Genomic DNA, 19397 nt, shown 5'->3' with positions numbered 1-19397 from the left:
CCGCGGCTCTGCGCCTGTGCGCCCGGCCCACCTTCCCGGGCGCCCGGAGTGGAGTCGCCCACAGACGCGGGCGGAGGCGGGAAGCCGCGCCCCCTCCGCCCGGCGGACGCCGGAGCCTGTGCCCGAGGCTGCCGCTGGACCGCGACCCTCCGCGTCTGGGAGTTGGACCGGGAAGGGGTCGGACCCACCCGATCGCTGGCCCGGGAGGTGTGGGGGTGCATGGGGCGGGCGGGGCGGCTTCCCTACGGGGAAGAAGCTCCTGGCCCGCCCGCCCCCCACAAGTCGGTCCCAGCGTCCCGCTTCGCGCTCTGAAGCCCTAAACCGATGACTGTTCCACTCCGCCCCGCCCTCCGCCCTCCCCCAAAGGAGACTGCCCCTGCCCCCGCAAGGGTCCGACAGGCTCTCCCGAGAGGGCTCCTGGATGCTCTTTTTGACACATCAAATGATGTTTAAAAGAAAAGTCACTTTTTTTCCTGTCCCTAAGTCAGTACCTAACCTGGATAAGTCAGTACTTATCCATTGGGCATTCAATAAGAGGACCAGACTGCAGGGGTGAGAGTACCCAGTCTCTGCTCTGCCGCCCCCCAGCCGTTGTCCCGCCTGGGCGAACGGGGAGTGGGTGGGGTGGGGTGGGGAGACCGGGTTGCACAACTGTTCTGAAGAGGAAGGGTGACCCCAAACCCAGGCCTGGACTGAATTCACACTCCTCCCAGAGCAAGGGGCCGCGCAGAGGACTCGCCCACCCCTCCACAAGCCTTAGAGCCTGAGCTAGAAAAGAGCCCCAGCCCAGCCGGGGTGGCTCCGTCGTTGAGCGGCGACCTATGAACCTGGAGGTCACGGTTGGATTGCTGGTCAGGGCACACCCCTGGGTTGCGGGCTCGATCCCCAAGTAGGGGGCGTGGAGGAAGCAGCCAATCAATGGCTCTTTTTCATCCTTGTTTCTTTGTCCTCTCCCTAAAATAAAGGAATAAAAACCGCCCAAGAGAAGAGACTTGGTCCTGACTTTCTGCTCCCTTTCCGTGTCAGTTTCATTCCAGGGCAACCTCCCCCTTCCACCCTCCAGGCCTCCTTCCCAACCTTCACCCCAACCACCCTTGCACAATCTTGTTTGTTTTCTGTATAGCACTTGCACAAACCAGTTTTGTTTTGTTTTTTTAAATAGCATTTGACTTAAAATTATCTTACGTGTTTGTTTATTCTGTCTTTCGGCCCCTAACACCCCTCCTCTTAAGAATAAAAGCCTCATTTGAATCAGGACTTGGTACTCAGTACTGCTGTATCCCCAACACCATGTACTAGGAATACCTTAAGCTCAGAAATACTCTGAGGTACCTAATACCCTCCAATGGCTCCAAAACCTTCTGCAACACGCAGAGAAGGGGCAGGCCAGAGCCCCATATCCTGCCGAATCCGGTCTGTGCACACCGAGCCTGGGTGGTCCTGGCCCACGCGAGCTTGGGGGCGGAGAGCTGAGTGAGCCTAGCCTGGGGCCAAGCGCTGAGGCCAGAGCCGCCTCCGCCTGCGAGCTGACTGGACCCCACCGGTTTTCCAGGCGCCCCAGGCTTTCCCACTTCCTCTGGAGGAGCCAGACTGGACCTGCCAGCTAGGCTAGGTCTGAGCAAAGCCCAGCTTCTGTGAGGACTTTGAATGCCAGGCCGACACCTCAGGCAGTTTCCCCTTTGTCATTGCTTCCCCAGGATGTGGTTCTCCTTGCATTTTTGTTTTGTCACTTGACAGTGTGCACCAAGTTTTATTACGTAGTTGATTTTGTCCATTTTACCCCTTGGGATTGTGTTTGTTTTTGTTGGGAGAAGGGGCTGCTTCAGAGCAGAAAAACAGCTGTTCTCCACCAATTCAATAATAGTCTAGTTTGCTAGGATTTATTTTTGAAAATTTAACTCTTTGGTACAACCCCCCAGGCCTCCTCCCCAATGTACATGTCCATTTCATTTTGCACATGGAAGTGCAACATCTGACAATGTTTTCCCACATTTTTGTCCAGTTATCACAGCACCTCTTACTAAATAAGCCTTCTTACCGTCTCATTTTGAAGCCCTTCATCATCATATTAGAATTTTCTACAATATGGAATCTATTTCTGGCTCCTCATTCTTTCCATTGAAGCGGTTTTATTTTTACATCAATGTTATATAGTTTTACTTGCTATAATACTTTTGTAACATGTTCTAATGTGTGTGGGGATTAAATAAGGCTCACAAAAAGTGGGGGGAGCTGAAACCGGTTTGGCTCAATGGATAGAGTGTCGGCTTGGGGACTAAAAGGTCCCATTCCGGTCAAGGGCATGTACCTTGGTTGTGGGCATATCCCCAGTAGGGGGTGTGCAAGAGGCACTGATTGATGACTCTCTCATCGATGTTTCTAACTCTCTATCTCTCTCCCTTCCTCTCTGTAAAAAATCAATAAAAAATAAATTTTAAAAAGTGGGGGGAAAGAAACAGAAGGTAATTAAGAAAGCAGGTCACTGGTTGCCCAGGGGCAGAGGTTAAGGGCTGACTACATAGGGGCACAGAGGAACTGGGGAGGGGAAGGGGTGATGCAGCAACTATTTCATATCTTAATTGTAGGGTTATACAACTTTGCATTTGCCAAAGCTCTAAAAACTGAACTCTAAAAAAGTTGAGTTTTCCTGTATGTATATTATACCTTAAAATGGGAGAAGGGAAACAGATACACAAAGAACACACTAGATAAATCCTTAAAAAAAACAGTTTCTTGACCTAGATGGCAAGCCCTGGAATGCTCTGCTGAAAGTACAGCCTTCCTTCCCCTGCGAGCTGGTGGTGGCAGCAGGGGTGATGCACCCTCTGCCTGCCCTCTGAAGAACCTGGGAGCGTCAGGTTTCATCCCATGGAGCTCAAGCTGCCTGCTCAGGCCATCTCTTCCTTCCACCCTCCAGGCGGCTCCCAACAAGTCTCCGCTTCTTCTCCAGGTTCCTGCCCCTCCATGCAAGGCTTTGGTTTAGGCCAGGAGTGGCTACATCATTTGCAGGCCCTGGAGCACAATGAAAACATGAGGCCTCCTGTTCAAACATCATTAAGAAGTTCAAGATGGCAATAGCAGAGCATTGCCCTTCTGTGTGTGGGACCCTGCATGACCACACAGGTCACACACACATCCTGGTTCTGGCCCTTCCCTTTGGCTGCGGTTGGGACCCACCCACAGCCACAGGAAATGAGGTCTTCCTATGTCAGACAGAACCCTCCCCCAGGCCTGCCCCACGCTTCCCTGTGTCCAAGTCCAGGCCTGTCCTAGATGCCCTCATCCAATGATGCTCCTGAGGAAACCCCAACTCCCCTCTCCAGAGAAGCTTACCCTGTTAAAGAAAAAAACAAAAGCACTAGCCGGTGTTCTCAATGGTTAGGGTACTGGCCCGAGCACCAAGTGGTCACGGGTTCGATTCCTGGTCAAGGGCACATACTTGGGTTGCAACCAATCGATGTCTCTCTCACATCTATTTTTCTCTTTCTCTCCCTCCCCCTCCCACTCTTTCACTATCTCAAAAAAGTCAATGAAAAAAATATCCTCGGGTGAGGATTAACACACAAAAAAGGGAAGGAGGAATAAAGAAAAAAATTTACTCATGACACTTGTTAGAATGGTAAGGAAGTCTTTATTCAAGAAGGACTACAGCGATGGAGATTTATAGTATGGGACAGAGAGTGGGCTCAACTCCAAACACAATAAGGAAAAGTAGAATTTATGGCCAAGGACCAGGCTGGGGTCAGTGGGTGGAAAGTTACTAAGCCCGGCTGATGTGGCTTAGTGGTTGACAGTCTCGACCTATGAACCAGGAGATCAAGGTTTGATTCCCGGTCAGGGCACAGGCCAGGGTTTCAGGCTTGATCCCCAATGGGGGCATATGCAGCAGGCAGCCAATCAATGATAGTCTCTCCTCATTGATGTTTCCATCTCTCTCTCCCTCTTCTTTCCTCTCTGAAATCAATAAAAAATATGTTTTAAAAAGAAAAGAAAATTGCTACGAGAAAACCTCAGGGGGCAGAGGGCATTCCGGCTAAATAGACCACAGGATTCTCACTGAAGGCAGGCCAGTGACCCGTGGAGGAGGAGAAACCAAATTAAATGTGCAGGGGACTCTAGTATAGAGGACGGGCAATTCTGGCTAAACTAAGGATTCTTGCTAGAGATGGACTGAACAAGAAAGGACACCTTCCAAGTCCAGACCTCGTCAAAAAGAGCTCAGATGAGCCTCACAAGCCCTGGCTCTTGGTTTGGTTTCATCCATGCATCAAACAGTTGGGATGGATTTCCAGCAGGGGGCGTGCAGGAGGCAGCCAATCAAGGTTTTTTTGTTAATCCTCACCAGAGAGTATTTTTTCCATCAATGTTGTGCTATCGCATGGATGTTTCTCTCTCTTCCTTCCTCTCTCTAAAAAAAAAAAAATTAATTAAAATAGCTTAACCAAAGTTTGGTCAACCTTTGTCACCCCACTCCAGCACCTGGATAAGTGAGCCCACTTCTCTGAACTCCCACGCCACTCCCACCTCCTCTCACGTGACATATTTCACTTTTGTTGGAGGAAACCACACATTCTTTTTCTTTCCTGAATCCAGTATAATGGGTGAAGCCTGGCCCCACGAGGTGATGGATTGTCACCGTGGGGCCTGCATCATCTGTGGAGACAGGATCACTATACCTACAGCCCCAGCCCCAGTCTCAGAAATTTCCTCTCTGCCTCCTTCACTCTCTGACTTGATCGCCACATTTGCACTGTCCTGGCTCCTGCCTGGCTCTGTCACTACATGGCCATGTGTGTTGTCTCCTTCCTCCGCCCACCGGGGAAAGGGCCAAGAAGGCAGAGGCCATGGCCACATCAGATTCCTCACCTGGGAACCACGCCAGGCCCTGAGGGAGGCAGCGATACATCACTGTGCAGTGAGTGGCACCTAGCTCCGGCACCCTGGAGCTTGACAAACCTGGTTCACATCTGATGCCCATGGGGGAATGAACACTCAGAGCAGGAATCTTTCCCACCAGCTCAAACCCATGTCCGTCAGGGGAGGGGTCTGGTCCCTCTGGACTCCAAAGCTCCCCAGCGCTTTCTGGGGTTGGAGCAGAGCGGCTCTAGGGATAAAAACAGGACATGAGCCCAGCCGGTGAGGCTCAGTGGTTGAGCATCTAACTATGAACCAGAAGGTTACGATTTGATTCCTGGTTAGGGCACATGCGCAGGTTGCAAACTCAGTGTGAGACATGCAGAAGGCAGCCAATCAATGATTCACTCTCATCATTGATGTTTCTATCTCTCTCCCTCTCCCTCTCTGAAATCAATAAAAAAAAAATATTATAAAACAAACAACAAAAACAAGACATAGCTCTGGCTGGGCAAGGCCCACAGTCCAGAGATGAAGGGACAATCCCAGCAGCATAGAAAGAGCAGGTGGAGAGGCATGTGAGGGCTATGGGCACAGGGAGGTGGATTGCCCTGACTTCAGAAAAGGCTTCCCTGTCCAGCCGACGTGGCTCAGTGGTTGAGCGTCCACCTTTGAGCCAAGTCACGGTTCAATTCCTGGTCAGGGCATGATTCCCAGTGGGGGGCGTGCAGGATACAGCTGCTCAATGATTCTCTCTCATTATTTTTTTTAAAAATATATTTTATTGATTTTTCACAGAGAGGAAGAGAAAGGGATAGAGAGTTAGATACATCGATGAGAGAGAATCATCGATCAGCTGCCTCTTGCACACCCCCTACTGGGGATGTGCCCGCAACCAAGGTACATGCCCTTGACCGGAATCGAACCTGGGACCTTTCAGTCCCCAGGCCAACGCTCTATCCACTGAGCCAAACCGGTTTCGGCGATTCTCTCTCATTATTGATATTTCTATCTCCCTCTCTGAAATCAATAAAAATAAAATATTTTTTAAAAAGAAAAAAGGCTTCCTTGATGAGACAAGATGTGAGCACAGTGAGGGGGCTTTGCCTAGAGAAGGAAGGCCCAGAGGGCTGCTGGGTCTGAAGGGGCACCCTTATCAGTGACTCAGGGGGATAGACTGCCAGAGGCTTCAAGTGACAGGCTGAGGGGCCCAGGGAGCATGACACCATCTGAGCTGAGAAAAGGAGGGACCAGGGGTAGGGAGCCCAGAGTGGGGCTCACCACAGTTCTGAAGAATTGGCTGCCTGTGCCTGTTCCGCTGGTGGAGGGGGCCCCGGGGGCCTGCAGGGGCAGGAGGGAAGCACTGCCCTGAAGCAGCAGCCACTACAGGGGCACCTGTAATTGTCTGGCCCCAGAGCCCTAGAGCCACCAAGCTGGCTTGGGGACTCAGAACTGGTTTGCCAGGCAGGGATGAGCTAATAGGGATCAGGTTTCCTCTGAGACACCTCAGCTTGGCTCCCTTGAGCCCGCCCCCTGCATCTGGGCCTGGTCTTGGTTTCTGGCATAGCTGCCAAGTTTTGGTACCGCCCACCCACTCCCCACTGGCAGTACTGGCAGGCCCAGCTCCCTAATTGCAGGGTGAGGAGCTGTTCTGCAGAGGTGGTACATGGAAAAGTGGACCCTGGCCATTGCAGGGCATGCGGGCACCCAGCCCAACTAGCTCCAGGCCCTGAGGAGGGAGTGGCCCCGACTTCAGGCCAGCACTCAGCTGCGGGGGCTGAGGGGGCCCTCCTGAGGGCCACTGGCCCAGAAACCTTGGTTTGGGAGGGTCTGAAATGGATACTAAGGCCTGTGGGGAACTGACCCAGGTGTTCCCTCTCCCTCCCCAGGCTGAGGGGTGGAACTAGATGGGTCTTAGCTAGGCCCGGGGGTCTGCCCTGGACACAGGTTCCACTAGCTAAAGGGACTGGAGCCAGGGGGCAAGTAATGGAGCAGAGGGAGCGGCCGGAAGCAGCCCAGAAGCCCCAAACACACCCCCTCAGACACACCTACCGCCCACAGCACATCTCTACACACACCTGCCACTGACAGGGCCAGACACACCATCCCCTTGGCAGTCAATTCACACACCCCTCTCCACCCTGAAAAGGCAGGGCACACTGGCTCACACTCTACAGCCCTATCCACACCCCATGCACAGGCCCCACCTGCTGGGGCCTCAGTGGCTGCCAGGCTTGGCTAGGAGGGCAGGGCACGGCCACTGGGAGCAAACTGGGGAGTCTCTGCTGAGAGGTGCCTGCCCCACCAGCACAGACACTGGGAGGGGAGAAGTCTCTGTGTGCTGCTTCCCCTGGGGCAGAAAGATTCAAGCCTGAGCCCCCATGCCCTGGCAGCCTAACAGTGCCTGGCAGAGGGGAAGCCCTCAATGCATGCCAGCAGTCACAATGATTCACCTGTAAGGGCGCCGAGCTTCACTACAAGGGCAAGGGGTGGGGAGATGCTACCTGCACAGCCAGTCTGGCTCTGTGCACCACGCCACCCTCCGGGAGGGAGCAAAGGCCCAGAGGGGAAGCCAGGTCTCTGAGAGGCAGGGGCTGCTTCCCAGAACACAAATGAGCTCCTATTTCACCCCTGCTTAAAAATTCTCCAGGGTCCTCCATGCCTATGGGGAAATGTCCACGTTCCTTGCAGTGGCAAAGGCTCATTACCCACTGACCCACAAGCTTTCTCTGCCTGTCTCCCGCACCTTCCCAAAGCCCCATCCCTATGGGGGGGGGGGGGGGGTGAGAGGGGTGAACCACTGCCAGACAGGAAGGTGAGAGGTGGGTTCGGGGAGGGACAGGTACCTACAGGAGCCTTAGGGAGCGCCAGAAGAGGCTGTCTCAGGCTAGCCCTAAACCCAGCAGGGGCCTGGGCACGGGGGCTGACTTTCCACCGAGAGGTTTCATGTTCTAGCAACACCTTGGGTGACTTGCCCTTTTGTTTTCCCGGGTTCCCTGGCATCGTTCCTTCAGAAAAATCCCACTGGTGCTGAAGAAAGAAATTTCAGCCCACACGGCAGCTACGGAACCATGTGGCGCCGGGGCAAGGAGGAGGACTTCTCCACTTGCCAACACACGTGCCCGGCAGCTGTGCTCACAGGAACTGGGTACAACCTCCCACTAACCAGGACTCTGGAGGAGCTATAGTCCAGGTCCACAGCCCCCTAACCCCAACCATGCTTGATCTAGGCCAGGGACAGGCCCAACGTATCACCAAGGGCCTCCTATAGAAAAACGTGCTTTTATTCCGGGGGAGGCCAATGTTCTCTTCCCAGCCTTCCTCCCTCACGCCTGCCCATCTACATCTTGAGCGCCTCATCTCCCAGTCTCCCTCTCCTAGGGCCACACCTACCCCAGGAGCAGGCTGGGCCCCGCAGGGGTCTTCTCAGCCAGGCGGGCCTGGCTCCCGCTGCTGGCACCCTCCCCAGCCCACAGCCCCACCGGGATCCCTCCCCTCGGTGAGCCTCCCCGCCCCTGGCTGGCTTCGGCAGATCCTGCCCCAGATCAATGTCTGGAAGGAGCCGGCTGTCTCAGGGAGGGCTTGCCCAAGCCTTCTTCTGGCAGTGCTTCTGCCGTCAGCTCTCTCCGCGGGCCTCAGATCTTGGAGGACTCAAGCCGAGGACTCCAGGGCGCGGAGGGCTCCCGCAGCGCCTGCAGTTCCTGCTCCAGTGCCTGGTTGCGGCGGTACATGTCCATGTAGCCCCCCTGGATCTCCCGCTGGTAGCGCAGCACCCGCTCCTTCTCCTCCTGCCAGGTCCGCCGCTCCTGCTCGAAGCGCAGCGCCTGCTCTTGGCCCCGGAGTCGCTCCTGCAGCAGCTCGGCCCTCAGCTGCTCGGCGGCAGCGTCCCCGGCCTCACCGCCTCCCGCCTCGCCCAGCAGCCCCCGGCTCTTGCAGTCATCGGTCTCACAACTCCCTGGGGCCTCCTCCCGGGGGGCCCGCTCCTGCAGGCTCCGCACAGCCTCCCGCAGCCGGGCCAGCTCCGCGTCCTGGGCCTGGGCCTGTGCCCGGCTGCCCCGGAGTTGTGTCTTTAGGCTGAAGATCTCGGCCAGCTTCTGCGCCAGCTCAGCCTGGGCCTCCCGCAGCTGCTGCTTCAGGAGGCTGATCTCCGCCGTCTTCTGGCACACCTGGAGGGGGCGCGGGAGGGGCGGGCGCCAAACAAGGCTGGGTCAGGGGGCTGGGCTGAGGGTGGGCAGAGGAGGGGGCTGCAGAAACGAGGGACAGGAGAGTTCCCGAGAGCCCGGTCTCTCACCTCCCACCGCGCTTCCTCCTCCGGCCGAGTGTTGGGGTCCGCCTCTGGCGGCCGATGCTCAGCGGCCAGGCCCTGCTGGGCCCGCAGCTCCTTGCGCAGGCGCCGCTGCTCCTGCTGGGCCATGAACAGCTGCAGCTGGAGGTTCCGCTCGCTGCGCTCGGCCTTCTGGGCCACCTCGTGCAGCCGCTCCAGGTACAGGCGCTTCAGCTCAGACAGCCACAGGCGCTGGCGTTCCTCCAGCACCTGCCAGGGGAAAGAGGCACCGGGTAGCCGCAGCCGACGTCCTGTCCCGAAAACCACAGGACCAGGGCCCACCGCCCTGGCCACTCGTGCCCTACCCTGGGATGTCCTCCAGAGGGGAAGTGTCCCCCCACATATTCCTGCCCTCCCCTCCCCAAGGCATCTCTCCCTCCCTTTTATACAACCCCAGCAAGAACCAGGAGTGACCCACATCCCACCGCGTGGGGCAGGGGGAGAGGAGCTGATGCATCTCCTTCTTCCTCTCATGTCCAGAGAGAGTCACGGGGTAACGGGCTGAGGACCCTGCCCGGTACACCAATGCCAAGGGACCCCAGGACCCCGGTACACTAATGCAGGACCCCAGGCAGAGGCTGCCCTCACCTGCGTGAAGTGATTGGCGCCGTCCTGGTCACTGAGGCCTCTCTTCAGGTCCTCACAGGTGTCGGGGAGCATGGCCACCACCTCGTCGGCAGTGTGGCATGAGAGCTCATAGGGCGGCGGGGGCTCAGGCAGGCAGTTCAACCCGGCCAGCGGCCCGGCCTCCTTTGGGCTCCGAGAGGCGCGATCCAGGGAGCCCCCGAGGTGGTTGATGTGGCCCAGGGAGGAGCTGAAGGGGCCGGGGCCCATGCCGGGACTTCGGCTAAAGCTGCCCCCGCTGGAGGAGTCAGACAGGCTGGGCTCGGGTTCGGGGCCCCCCTCGTCCAGGCTGAGGGCGTGCAGCAGCTGGGCACGGGCCTGTGCCTGGCTGGCCCGGGGCCCTGGGCTCAGGGGCGGGTGGCAGGCCAGCGTGTGCAGACTGCCGTTGCTGCGCCACAGCTTCTGGCCCTTGTGTGCCGCCAGGCTCTGCATGGACAGGAAGCCTTTCCCGGTGCCCGCCACGGGCTTGAACACCGACGGGCGAATACGGCACTGCCAGGAAGAGAGGGCAGGGTAAGGCCCTGGGCTAGCAGCACGGCCTTACGGTGCTCCCACAGCCCTGGGGGTCCTTTCAAACATGCTGTGCCTGCCACTGGGAAGCAGTGACCAGGCTAGTCCATGGCAGGACTTTCAGGGCCAAGCCCTGCCCCAGCGCCGAGGTCTCCAAGGAGGCCCCAAGCTCCCCATCCCACCCTCCCACCCTAGGGAGGGGTTTGGGCAGAGGTGCACCTTGTCAAAACGTCCCCGCTCGGGCAGCGAGGTCTTGCTGAAGTCACCAGCCCGGGGATGTTCCTGGTAGTAGAGGGTGGCATAGTCGGCAGGCTCGTTCCGAGCGGCCCGCTTGGCCGTCTTGCCGTCTTTCTTAGGGAGGTGCAAGTAGCTGAGGAGCTCACGCTGGCCCAAGCCCTTCCGGAGGAGCCCATCAGGCTGGCGGGAGCCTCGGGACCCCTCCAGCGCCGCCCGTAGCTCTTCAGGGGAGAAGTCCTGCCGTTCCAACAGGCTGCCCACGCTGCCCATGGCAATGCCAGCAGGGCCTGGGGCTGTGTCCATGAAGTTTCAACACGGCACAGGCAGCTGCTTCTAGAGATCAAGAGGCTCCATCAGGGGCAGGTGGGTGCTTGCTGCCCACCTGCCCTCGATGCCCTAAAACCAGGTGCTTGTTCTGCCTCAGCTCCCCATCTGGCCCAGGCCCAGGAGAGGCAGGTATGGATATGGAGAGGATGCAGCACAGAATAGGCTGGCAAGAAGAAGGCAAGCCCTTAAGCCACCTGCCCGGTCAGTACCCAAGCATCAGCTAGAGGCTGGTGTGTGATTGGGGGTGGGGAGGTATGGATGAGGGGAGGCATTGAAACAGCAGGATAGGACCCTTCCCAGGCCTGGGCCAGTTGAGGACTCAGGCTCTGTCTGACTCTGGCCTTGCTCACTCTCCTGCTAGAGTCCCCCCACTATCTGGGAAGTAGGCAGAAGGCACAGGGAACCAGGGCCAGCCGCCTCAGATACTCCATTCCTTCTTCTTTTCTTGGGAGTGGGGAAACCCAGTTCAGCCCTCTTCCTGCAGAGAGTGAGCTCCCCAAGGGAAGCACCTGGCGAGGGTGGGGTTGCACCAGGCAGTGTGAGGGACACAAACAGGAAGGGCCAGAGGGGAGGAAGGATGGAGGGAAACAATGACCACAGTTTCCGGAACAGGTGTTCACCGTGGGCCATGGTGGGAGGCAGGGGGAAGGGGCAGCCAGAGCCCCTGCCAGCCCTTACATATCCGCTAGAGGGCCCACCACCAGGTGTGAGGGCGGGGGTAGGGCTGTCTCTAAATCTGACCCTGCATTGAGCCGGTCAGTGTGGGGGGCCTGGCTTCCTCATGAGTACAATAGCCATGACAACTCATCACTCAGGGGTGCCTGGAGAATGGGCTAAGATAATAGAACAAAGCGCCCCGTCAGCAGCAGGGTCAACGCAGGCTGACCAGAGCAGAGCTCAGCCGGTCAGACAATGAGCATCACTGGTGGGAGACTCAGCCGCCAGGCTCCCCCTGTGCTGGGACCACACAGTGGAGGTGGGACCTGTCCCCAGTGCCCGGCTGAATCCCCTGTGCTAAGCCCAGTGCCCAGCATGCTGGATGAACCAGTGCCACCTTCTCTCCCTCCCGGCCGCTCCCATTCCCAGTTAGACCCCAGCAGGCACGCTGCAGCTGTGAGTCCCCCACAACCTCCCCAATATGCCGCCGGGACACCCACTCCCCTCCCAAACAATGGCCGTTAGGAGGTTCCATCTTCCTCAGCCATTTCCAGGTTTTGTGTTTGTGGGAGACAAAGCTCTCTAGGAGTAAAGGGAAGGAGGGCGCAGCCCTGCCCCCGCACATGTGGCCCTCCACCTCACCCTGGGCAAGAGTAACCTTCCCAACCCTTCCCTCCCAGGCCCTAGTTCCCTCAACACCTCCGGTGGTGTCACAGGCCACACAGGGTCAGGGGGCTCATCCGGGTAAGGAATCACAAGTGCTAAGCACCTACAGCGAGCGACACAGGGGTCTCACTGAATCCTGAGACCCAGGCACCATGTATTTTTTAGGTACAGCCACTAGGGCTCTGAAAGGTGAAATGGTTTGCCCAAGGTCACAGGGCTGGCCAGGGTGAGGACACCTGTGACCCAGCACCGTGGCTGCCAAACGACCAAGGATGTCACCCATGTCCCAAAGAGGGGGAATGGAAGCACCGATCTCCCAATCTGACCCCTCACCCCGACAAACCCACCCGGCCACAGACACCTCTGTGTCTGAGAGGGCACTGAACTCCTGTCAGAGGTGGGACAGCAGACCAGCTGGTCTCCTGCCCGGCTCTCACACTGACTCTCCAAGGGGCACCTCTCCTCACCAAGCCTCAGTCTCCCCATCTCCGAGGTGGGGGAAGACCTTGCCTGCCCTGCCTTCCTTATGGGATTACCGTGAGAATCACAGAGACAACAGAGGCCAAAGGTCTTGTGAACTGTATAAGCCCAGTGCAACAAGGGGGGCGGGGGCGGGGGGAGGCCAAATACGCTCACTTCATCCCAAATACACACCATCTCACCGTCCCCTGGGCAGATCCTCACTTCCTGTCTCAGGGAGCAATAACTGACATCCCCTGTGCCCCACAAAGAGCCTCCGTCTAGAGAGGCAGCCATGGCCATAACAGCATCTACGCCAGCCACACGTATGTTGCAGTCCAGTCAGTGCCACCAGCGGCACAGAGGCTCCTATATTAGAGGACACAGCGCCGAGAGTCCAACGGCAGACAGTCACGCTCAAGGTCACCCACACGGCACTGAACACGCTCTGGGACACATAGACATAATAATACAGGAATACTCCAGCAGGAGAGACCAGGAGAAACCACCTAGTTCCCTGCCCAGAGACTAGATGCAGAGGATGTGTGTGTGTGTGTGTGTGTGTGTGTGTGTGTGTGTGTGTTGAAGGTGGTGAGGGAGGCATGAGGCCAGTTTCCCGCCACAAGTGACTTGAGCAGTTAGACAGCTATGGAGCTGGAGGAAGAGGCGCAGACAGCCCCTTTCCTTTGTCTTCTTTTAAGGCCCCCACCCTCCACCCCTCCTAAGAAACTTCTCTGGCTGCATTACCAGCTGGTACCTTTTCCTGAAAGGGTCCCTCCACCTCCCCTGGCTCTCCCCCTTCCCCCTAACACACACGCCTTCCTTTGCTTGGAAGCCCAGGGACTGGCCTGGCCAGACCAGGACATCTGTGGGCTGGAGAGGATTTGGTGGGGACGGGGGGGGGACGGGGGGGGGGGGGTTGAACGGGAACGGGGAGAGCAACTGGGGAGGGATCAGAGCCCAAAGCCAGATGCCTCTAAGTGCCTGGGCTTGCTCGCTCTGGGGCCCAGAAATCTGCCCAGAGCTGAAAACTGCCCACAACCCTACAGGCTAGGTTTGGGCTGGGCCTTCCGCACAGGCCCCAAGTGGCCCCAACAGGGCCTTTACTCCCGCTCCCATCCCCTGGCCCCAAGAGTAGCCAGCAGACTGAAAGTCCTGAGCACAGAGGGACATCTCTTGGTGGAGCCAGGACAGTGGGCCTGGGGGAGCAGAGACAGAACAGAAGGAGGCATCCTGGCATCCATTAGTGGGTGCCTCGGTGGGTCAGCCTGACACGGGGCTACCATAGCTTCACAACAGGCACAGGAGGGGAGAAGTGCAAATCCCCCTTCGTAAGAGAAAACCGAGGCCCAGGTGTTGAAACAGCGGGCCTCAGGTCACGTCCAGCTGCACAGGAGGAAGTAAGGGCACAGGCTCCCCACCAGGCGTCTCCTCTGGGCTGGGACATCCCGGAGCAAGTGGGCCGGACGCTCCCACTCCGAACTCTGCTGCGTCAGCCCTCCTGAGCCCTGGCAGCCCAGAAGAGGGGATGTGAAGGGGGGTGTCCCACCACCTGCTGGGGAATCAGTTATGCTGAGGGGTGTGTCTGCAGCTGCCCCTGAGGAATGGGACTGGAATGTCCCAGTTCCAAAAGAAGGGGCAGTGGATGCGGAGGGGCCAGGAAGGGGGCATACCCTGGACGCCCTGCAACACTTGAAGAGGCAGAGCCGTGCCCAACCCCTGCAGGAGTGAGGCTTTGTCCCCCTAGAGTCACTGACAGGTGCACAGCACTCCGCAGTGTTCTTCAGCCCTTTCGTTCCATCATCTCATCTCCATAAAAGACGCTTCTCGAGGACGGGCCGAGTAGCAGTTACTGTCACTCCATTTTACAGACCAGGAAACAGGCCCAGGAAGAGGAAGCAAGTTGCCCAAGCGATAGCCATCCCAACTCCCTGGGCCAGGTCCTCAGCACCGCATCGGGCTGTCCCAGCCAGGTCACCACCGCCCCCCATGGGCACTCATTGCTGTGTGTGTGTGTCTGCCCAGCTGCTTCTCCCAAGGGCGTGTGCAGCCCATGCTGGGTTGGGTTCCAGTCCCCTTAGCCTGGAATCCCTAGGGCCTGCCCCTGGATCAGGAGGAAACAGTGGCAGCGCTGCTGCTTGAGGAGTTTTAGCCCTGGAAGCTGCTGGCTCTAGAGGCGGTAGTGGGAGCAGGCTGGTCGAATTCATTCACAGTCTGGCACATACACACCCACACACAGCCAGCCAGCACAAGAGCCCTGCCCAGGAGGGCCCCGGGAGGAGGCTGATCACCTAGTCCAGGATGGTGATCTCTGCCTCTGCCTCTTCCCCAGGCCAGGCAGGGAGCGGGCATGGTGGCCGGGGCAGAGGGACAGCCAGGCTGAGCCCCTGATGCAAAAGAGGAGAACCCCAATCTATTCTTGGGGTACAGTGGTGCCACCGGTGAGAGAGGATGGGTCCCATTCTATTTCTGCACACACCCAGAGCCCCGATTTCGGCTGGCCCTGGGCCAGCCCTCACTTTGGCCAAAGGTTGTGGCGTTGCTCTGGCCGCCAAGACGTGGGAGCATCTCTGGTTGGGGGCCCAGGAGGCAAGCTGGCAGCTTCTCCGCCTGCACAGGGCAGGGGTTTGAAGGACGAAGCGGGTATTGCGGAGGGGGCGGGAGAGGGGTCTCAAGGGGAAGGAGAGGCAAAGGAGGTGGGCAACCTTTCGGAACGTGTCCCGGGAGAGCTGTGGCAGAGGCTGGCTAGGGCGCCCCAGATCGGCGGGCGGTCATTTAACTACCTGCGGGACGGGAGGGGCAGCCTCTTCCCGGCGCCTTCCTGGGGCCCGCCCGGGGCGGCTGGGCTGGGAGACAGAGGCCGCGGTCAGGCTCCCTTGCCAAGGGCATCTGCCCCACCCTGGCCGCGACACAGGGGTCCCGAGCGCAATTCTTGGAAAGCGCGTTTTGCGGGGATGGCGGGATGGCGGTGACTGCAGGGAGCAACAGAACCTGCGCCCGGCCCCTCCAGCGGAGCGTGTGGGTGGGTCCCCGATCCCCAGCCCCAGTGCCGGGTGCCCGGAGCCCGGAGCAGGGGACACCTGGGCGCACACCGCCCCCGGGCGCCCCCAGCCGCTTAGACGGAGACCTCGGCCGGCCGGCGGGGCTGAGGCTGGGCCAAGGTCGCCGGGAAAGGGGAGACCTCGCGAACGGCCCCACCCCCGAGTCCAGCCCGGGCCCCCGGCCCCCGGCCCCCGGCGCGCCCCGCTTACCATGCCGGCGCCGCTCCGCACCCCGCGCGCCGCACTTCCCTCGCGCGGATTCGAACCCTCCGTCCAGGGCGCCGGCCCCGCGGAGACTGGGAGCCGGGCCGGGGCGGCGGGGCGGCAGGCGTCGGGAAAACACGGGCGGGCGGGCGGGCGCCGGAGCCGGATTGGCGAGGGAGGGACGCGCGCGGTGGCGGTGGCGCTGGCTCGCATGCCCCAGAGGCGGAGGGAAAACCCGGCCTGACTCACCCGCGCGCCGCCAGCCCGAAGCGTGGCCGGGGCCTCGGGAAGGGAGGGGAGGGGACGAGGGGCAACCCCCGCCCACTGCCCGCCAACCTGAGCCCCGCCCCGGCCCCACGAGCCCCCTGCCGGCTGCTCGCAGCGCAGCGCCGCTCTGCACCCGCCCGCTCGGACCCCGGCTGGTCCGCCTGCCCCGAGCGGGGACGACGCCCCCAAGGCGCGCCCCGCCTGCCCCGCTCCTCCTCCGGGCTTCGCGGTCCCTCTCTGTTTCCTGAGCAGCTTCGGGAGAGGCCCGTTCAGTCCACCACCTCCCAGATCCTCGCCGTGTTCCCTGGGGTAAATATCCCCTTTTGAGGCTGAGCAAGACAGTACTCCGGAGAGGTGGAAATCCAGCAAATCCAGATGCCTTCAGGATCCAAATAATTTGAATGGAACACTTGGATGTTAGACAGTAGAAGAAATGGAGACAGAGACAGAAATGGATACCTAAAGGCATTCAAATGGAAAACTATTAAACACCCGTGTCTTCTCAAAAAGTGAAACACCCGTGTCTTCTCAAAAAAGCAATTACACTCCTAGGTATACACCCCCAAAATTGAAAACAGGGACTCAAACAAGTACCTGCACACCAGTGTGTGTGGCAGGACTATTCATAATAGCCAAAAGGTGGACATAGTTCAGGTTGTCCACTTGATGAATGGATAAATACATTGTGGTATATCCATACGATGGAATATTATTCAAAAGGAATGAAATTCGCCGAAACCGGCTTGGCTCAGTGGATAGAGCGTCGGCCTGCGGACTGAAGGGTCCCAAGTTCGATTCCGGTCAAGGGCATGTACATTGGTTGCAGGTACATCCCCAATAGGGGGTGTGCAAGAGGCAGCTGATCCATGATTCTCTTTCATCGATGTTTCTAACTCTCTATCCCTCTCTGTAAAAAAGTCAATAAAATATATTTAAATATGTATATATATTTAAAAAATGAAATGAAATGCTGGTACCTGAATGGAAATGAGTTTGCAGGGATTCGGGAGAGCAGCATAACCCGCTGCCGGTCCGTCCAGCGAATGAGCCTCCAAAAAAGTATTGCTCAGTGAAAGAAACCAGACACAAAAGGCCACATGTGTGATTCCACTTGTAAGAAGCAGGTAAATCGACACAGACAGAAAGCAGTTAGTGCCAGAGGCTGTGCAGAGAGAGAAATGAGTGACTGCTTAAAGGGCATGGGGTTTCCTTTTTGGGATGAGGAAAATGTTTTGGAACCAGACAGAAGTGGTGGTGGCCAGCATTGTGAATGTACTAAAAGTCGTTGCATTGTACACTTTTAAATGCTTAATTTTACGTATGTAAATTTTATCAATTAAAAAATGAAGACATTGCGAACTCACCCGTGGATCGGATTTGGGCCATGGGTCACCAGTTAGCCAATTTCCTGTCACCTTAAGAAACATCCAAACATGTAGAGAATATTAAGTTTATTTGCACCAAACTGACAACATATGCCGGGAAGCAAGATCTCAAATGCCCCTGAGAATAACAGTTTACAGTTTCTTTCATGCATTTGAGATTAGCGAGGGGAAGTAAGGAAGATTACATGAAAGTGGGAGAGAGCAAGGTAGGGATATGGTTACTGCACATATTAGAAGGAGGGGTCTGAAAGGGAACATTTCCAAGGTGTGCTACCCTATACGCACAGGAACAATGAACAGGGCTGGCTCACCGCAAAGATAAGCCTTTTACTAAAGAAGTTACGTGCCTGGGTCGTGACTACCCACCATGACCTGCTCAGTTAGGAATTTATAATCAGATCACCCTTTGAAGTTACCTTCCGGAGAACTATTTAAGAAAATTCAGTAGCTACTTTGGTGTCAGCCCAGTCTCGTAGGGTTACAAATTGATAATAAAACAATTCAACAAATTTAAAATGTGAAGGTCTTTATTAAGCCATTCACAAATGAGCATCTCATCCAGCAACCAGAAGCGTTCTCGGAGAAGTTGTACAAAGTGAAAGGATTTTATAGGCAGAAGGGCGGGGCGCGGGAGCTGTTAGTGACAGAAAAGAAAGGGTTGTTCCTGGGCCAGGACATCTTTTCTTTGGGGGAAAAGAAAGGGAGGGTTTTATTGTATAGATTGTCTCTTCTCTCTGTGGGGGCTGGAGAGGACCTATGTGACAGATTATTTTATTGGTTCGTGACCTGGAAATCCAGGAAATTCCATACTGGTTGATTAAGATTTGTTTCTCTGGGAAGTTGTGTGTATGAAAGGTGGTTCTATGGACAGTAACTTCACAAGGTGATTAGACCATAAATTCCTAACTGAGCAGGTCATGGTAAGTAGTCACGCCCCAGACATATAACTATTTTAGTAAAAGGATTATTTTTGCCTTAAACCAGCCCTGTCCATTTTTTCTGTGCATCTAGATGAACACATTTTTGAAATGGCTCATTTCAGACCACCCCTTCTAATATATGACTGCCCGTAAGAGAGCATGTAATCCATGGACACAGACAATAGGGTGGTAAAGGATTGGGGTGAAGGGTGGGGGTAGGCTAGAAAGGATCAGTGTGGGGGGAGAGGGGGCGGAATGGGTCCTATGTAATAGTTTCAACAATAAAGATTTAATTTTTTAAAAAAGAGGGAATACAGCCCTAACTGGTTTGGCTTAGTGGATAGAGCATCAGCCTGTGGACTGAAAGGTCCCAGGTTTGATTCCAGTCAAGGGCATGTACCTTGGTTGTGGGCACATCCCCAGTAGGGGGTGTGCAGGAGGCAGCTTATCAATGTTGCTCTCCCATCGATGTTTCTCACTTTCTATCCCTCTCCCTTTCTCTCTGTAAAAAAATCAATAAAATATATATATATTTTTAAATATATATTTTATTGATTTTTTTTACAGAGAGGAAAGGAGAGAGATAGAGAGCCAGAAACGTCGATGAGAGAGAAACATCGACCAGCCGCCTCCTGCACATCCCCCACCAGGGAAGTGCCCACAGCCAACGTACATGCCCCTGACCGGAATTGAACCCTGGACCTTTCAGTCCACAGACCGACGCTCTACCACTGAGCCAAACCGGTTTCGGCAAAATATATATTTTTTTTAAAAGAGAGAGAGAGAGAGAGAGAGCGCGTGCGAGGGCACACACATAATCTTGTTAACTATCCAGTAATCTGATCTCTGCCTTGCTTTCTCTCAGATTTATGTAATCTTTACTTTCCCTCCTTACTCTCAAATGCATAAAAGAAACTGGAAA

The 19397-nt window shown here is 56.6% G+C and overlaps 1 protein-coding gene across 1 annotated transcript; it reads right to left on the bottom strand.

The window, feature by feature from the left end:
- Positions 1–8126: 8126 nt before the first annotated feature.
- N4BP3 (NEDD4 binding protein 3) lies at positions 8127–16198 on the bottom strand. Its single transcript, XM_084884768.1, has 5 exons — positions 15910–16198; positions 10532–10882; positions 9767–10294; positions 9146–9388; positions 8127–9020 (listed from the first exon to the last, which is right to left on the bottom strand). Exons 2-5 carry the CDS (start codon positions 10850–10852, stop codon positions 8490–8492), a joined length of 1623 nt encoding a protein of 540 aa, XP_084740894.1. The 5' UTR covers positions 10853–10882; positions 15910–16198; the 3' UTR covers positions 8127–8489.
- Positions 16199–19397: the final 3199 nt, after the last annotated feature.

The sequence above is a fragment of the Pipistrellus hanaki genome, assembly GCF_964339955.1.
Source record: "Pipistrellus hanaki genome assembly, chromosome: 5".
Lineage (NCBI taxonomy): Eukaryota > Metazoa > Chordata > Mammalia > Chiroptera > Vespertilionidae > Pipistrellus > Pipistrellus hanaki.
This window is presented reverse-complemented; position numbering and strand designations above follow the sequence as displayed.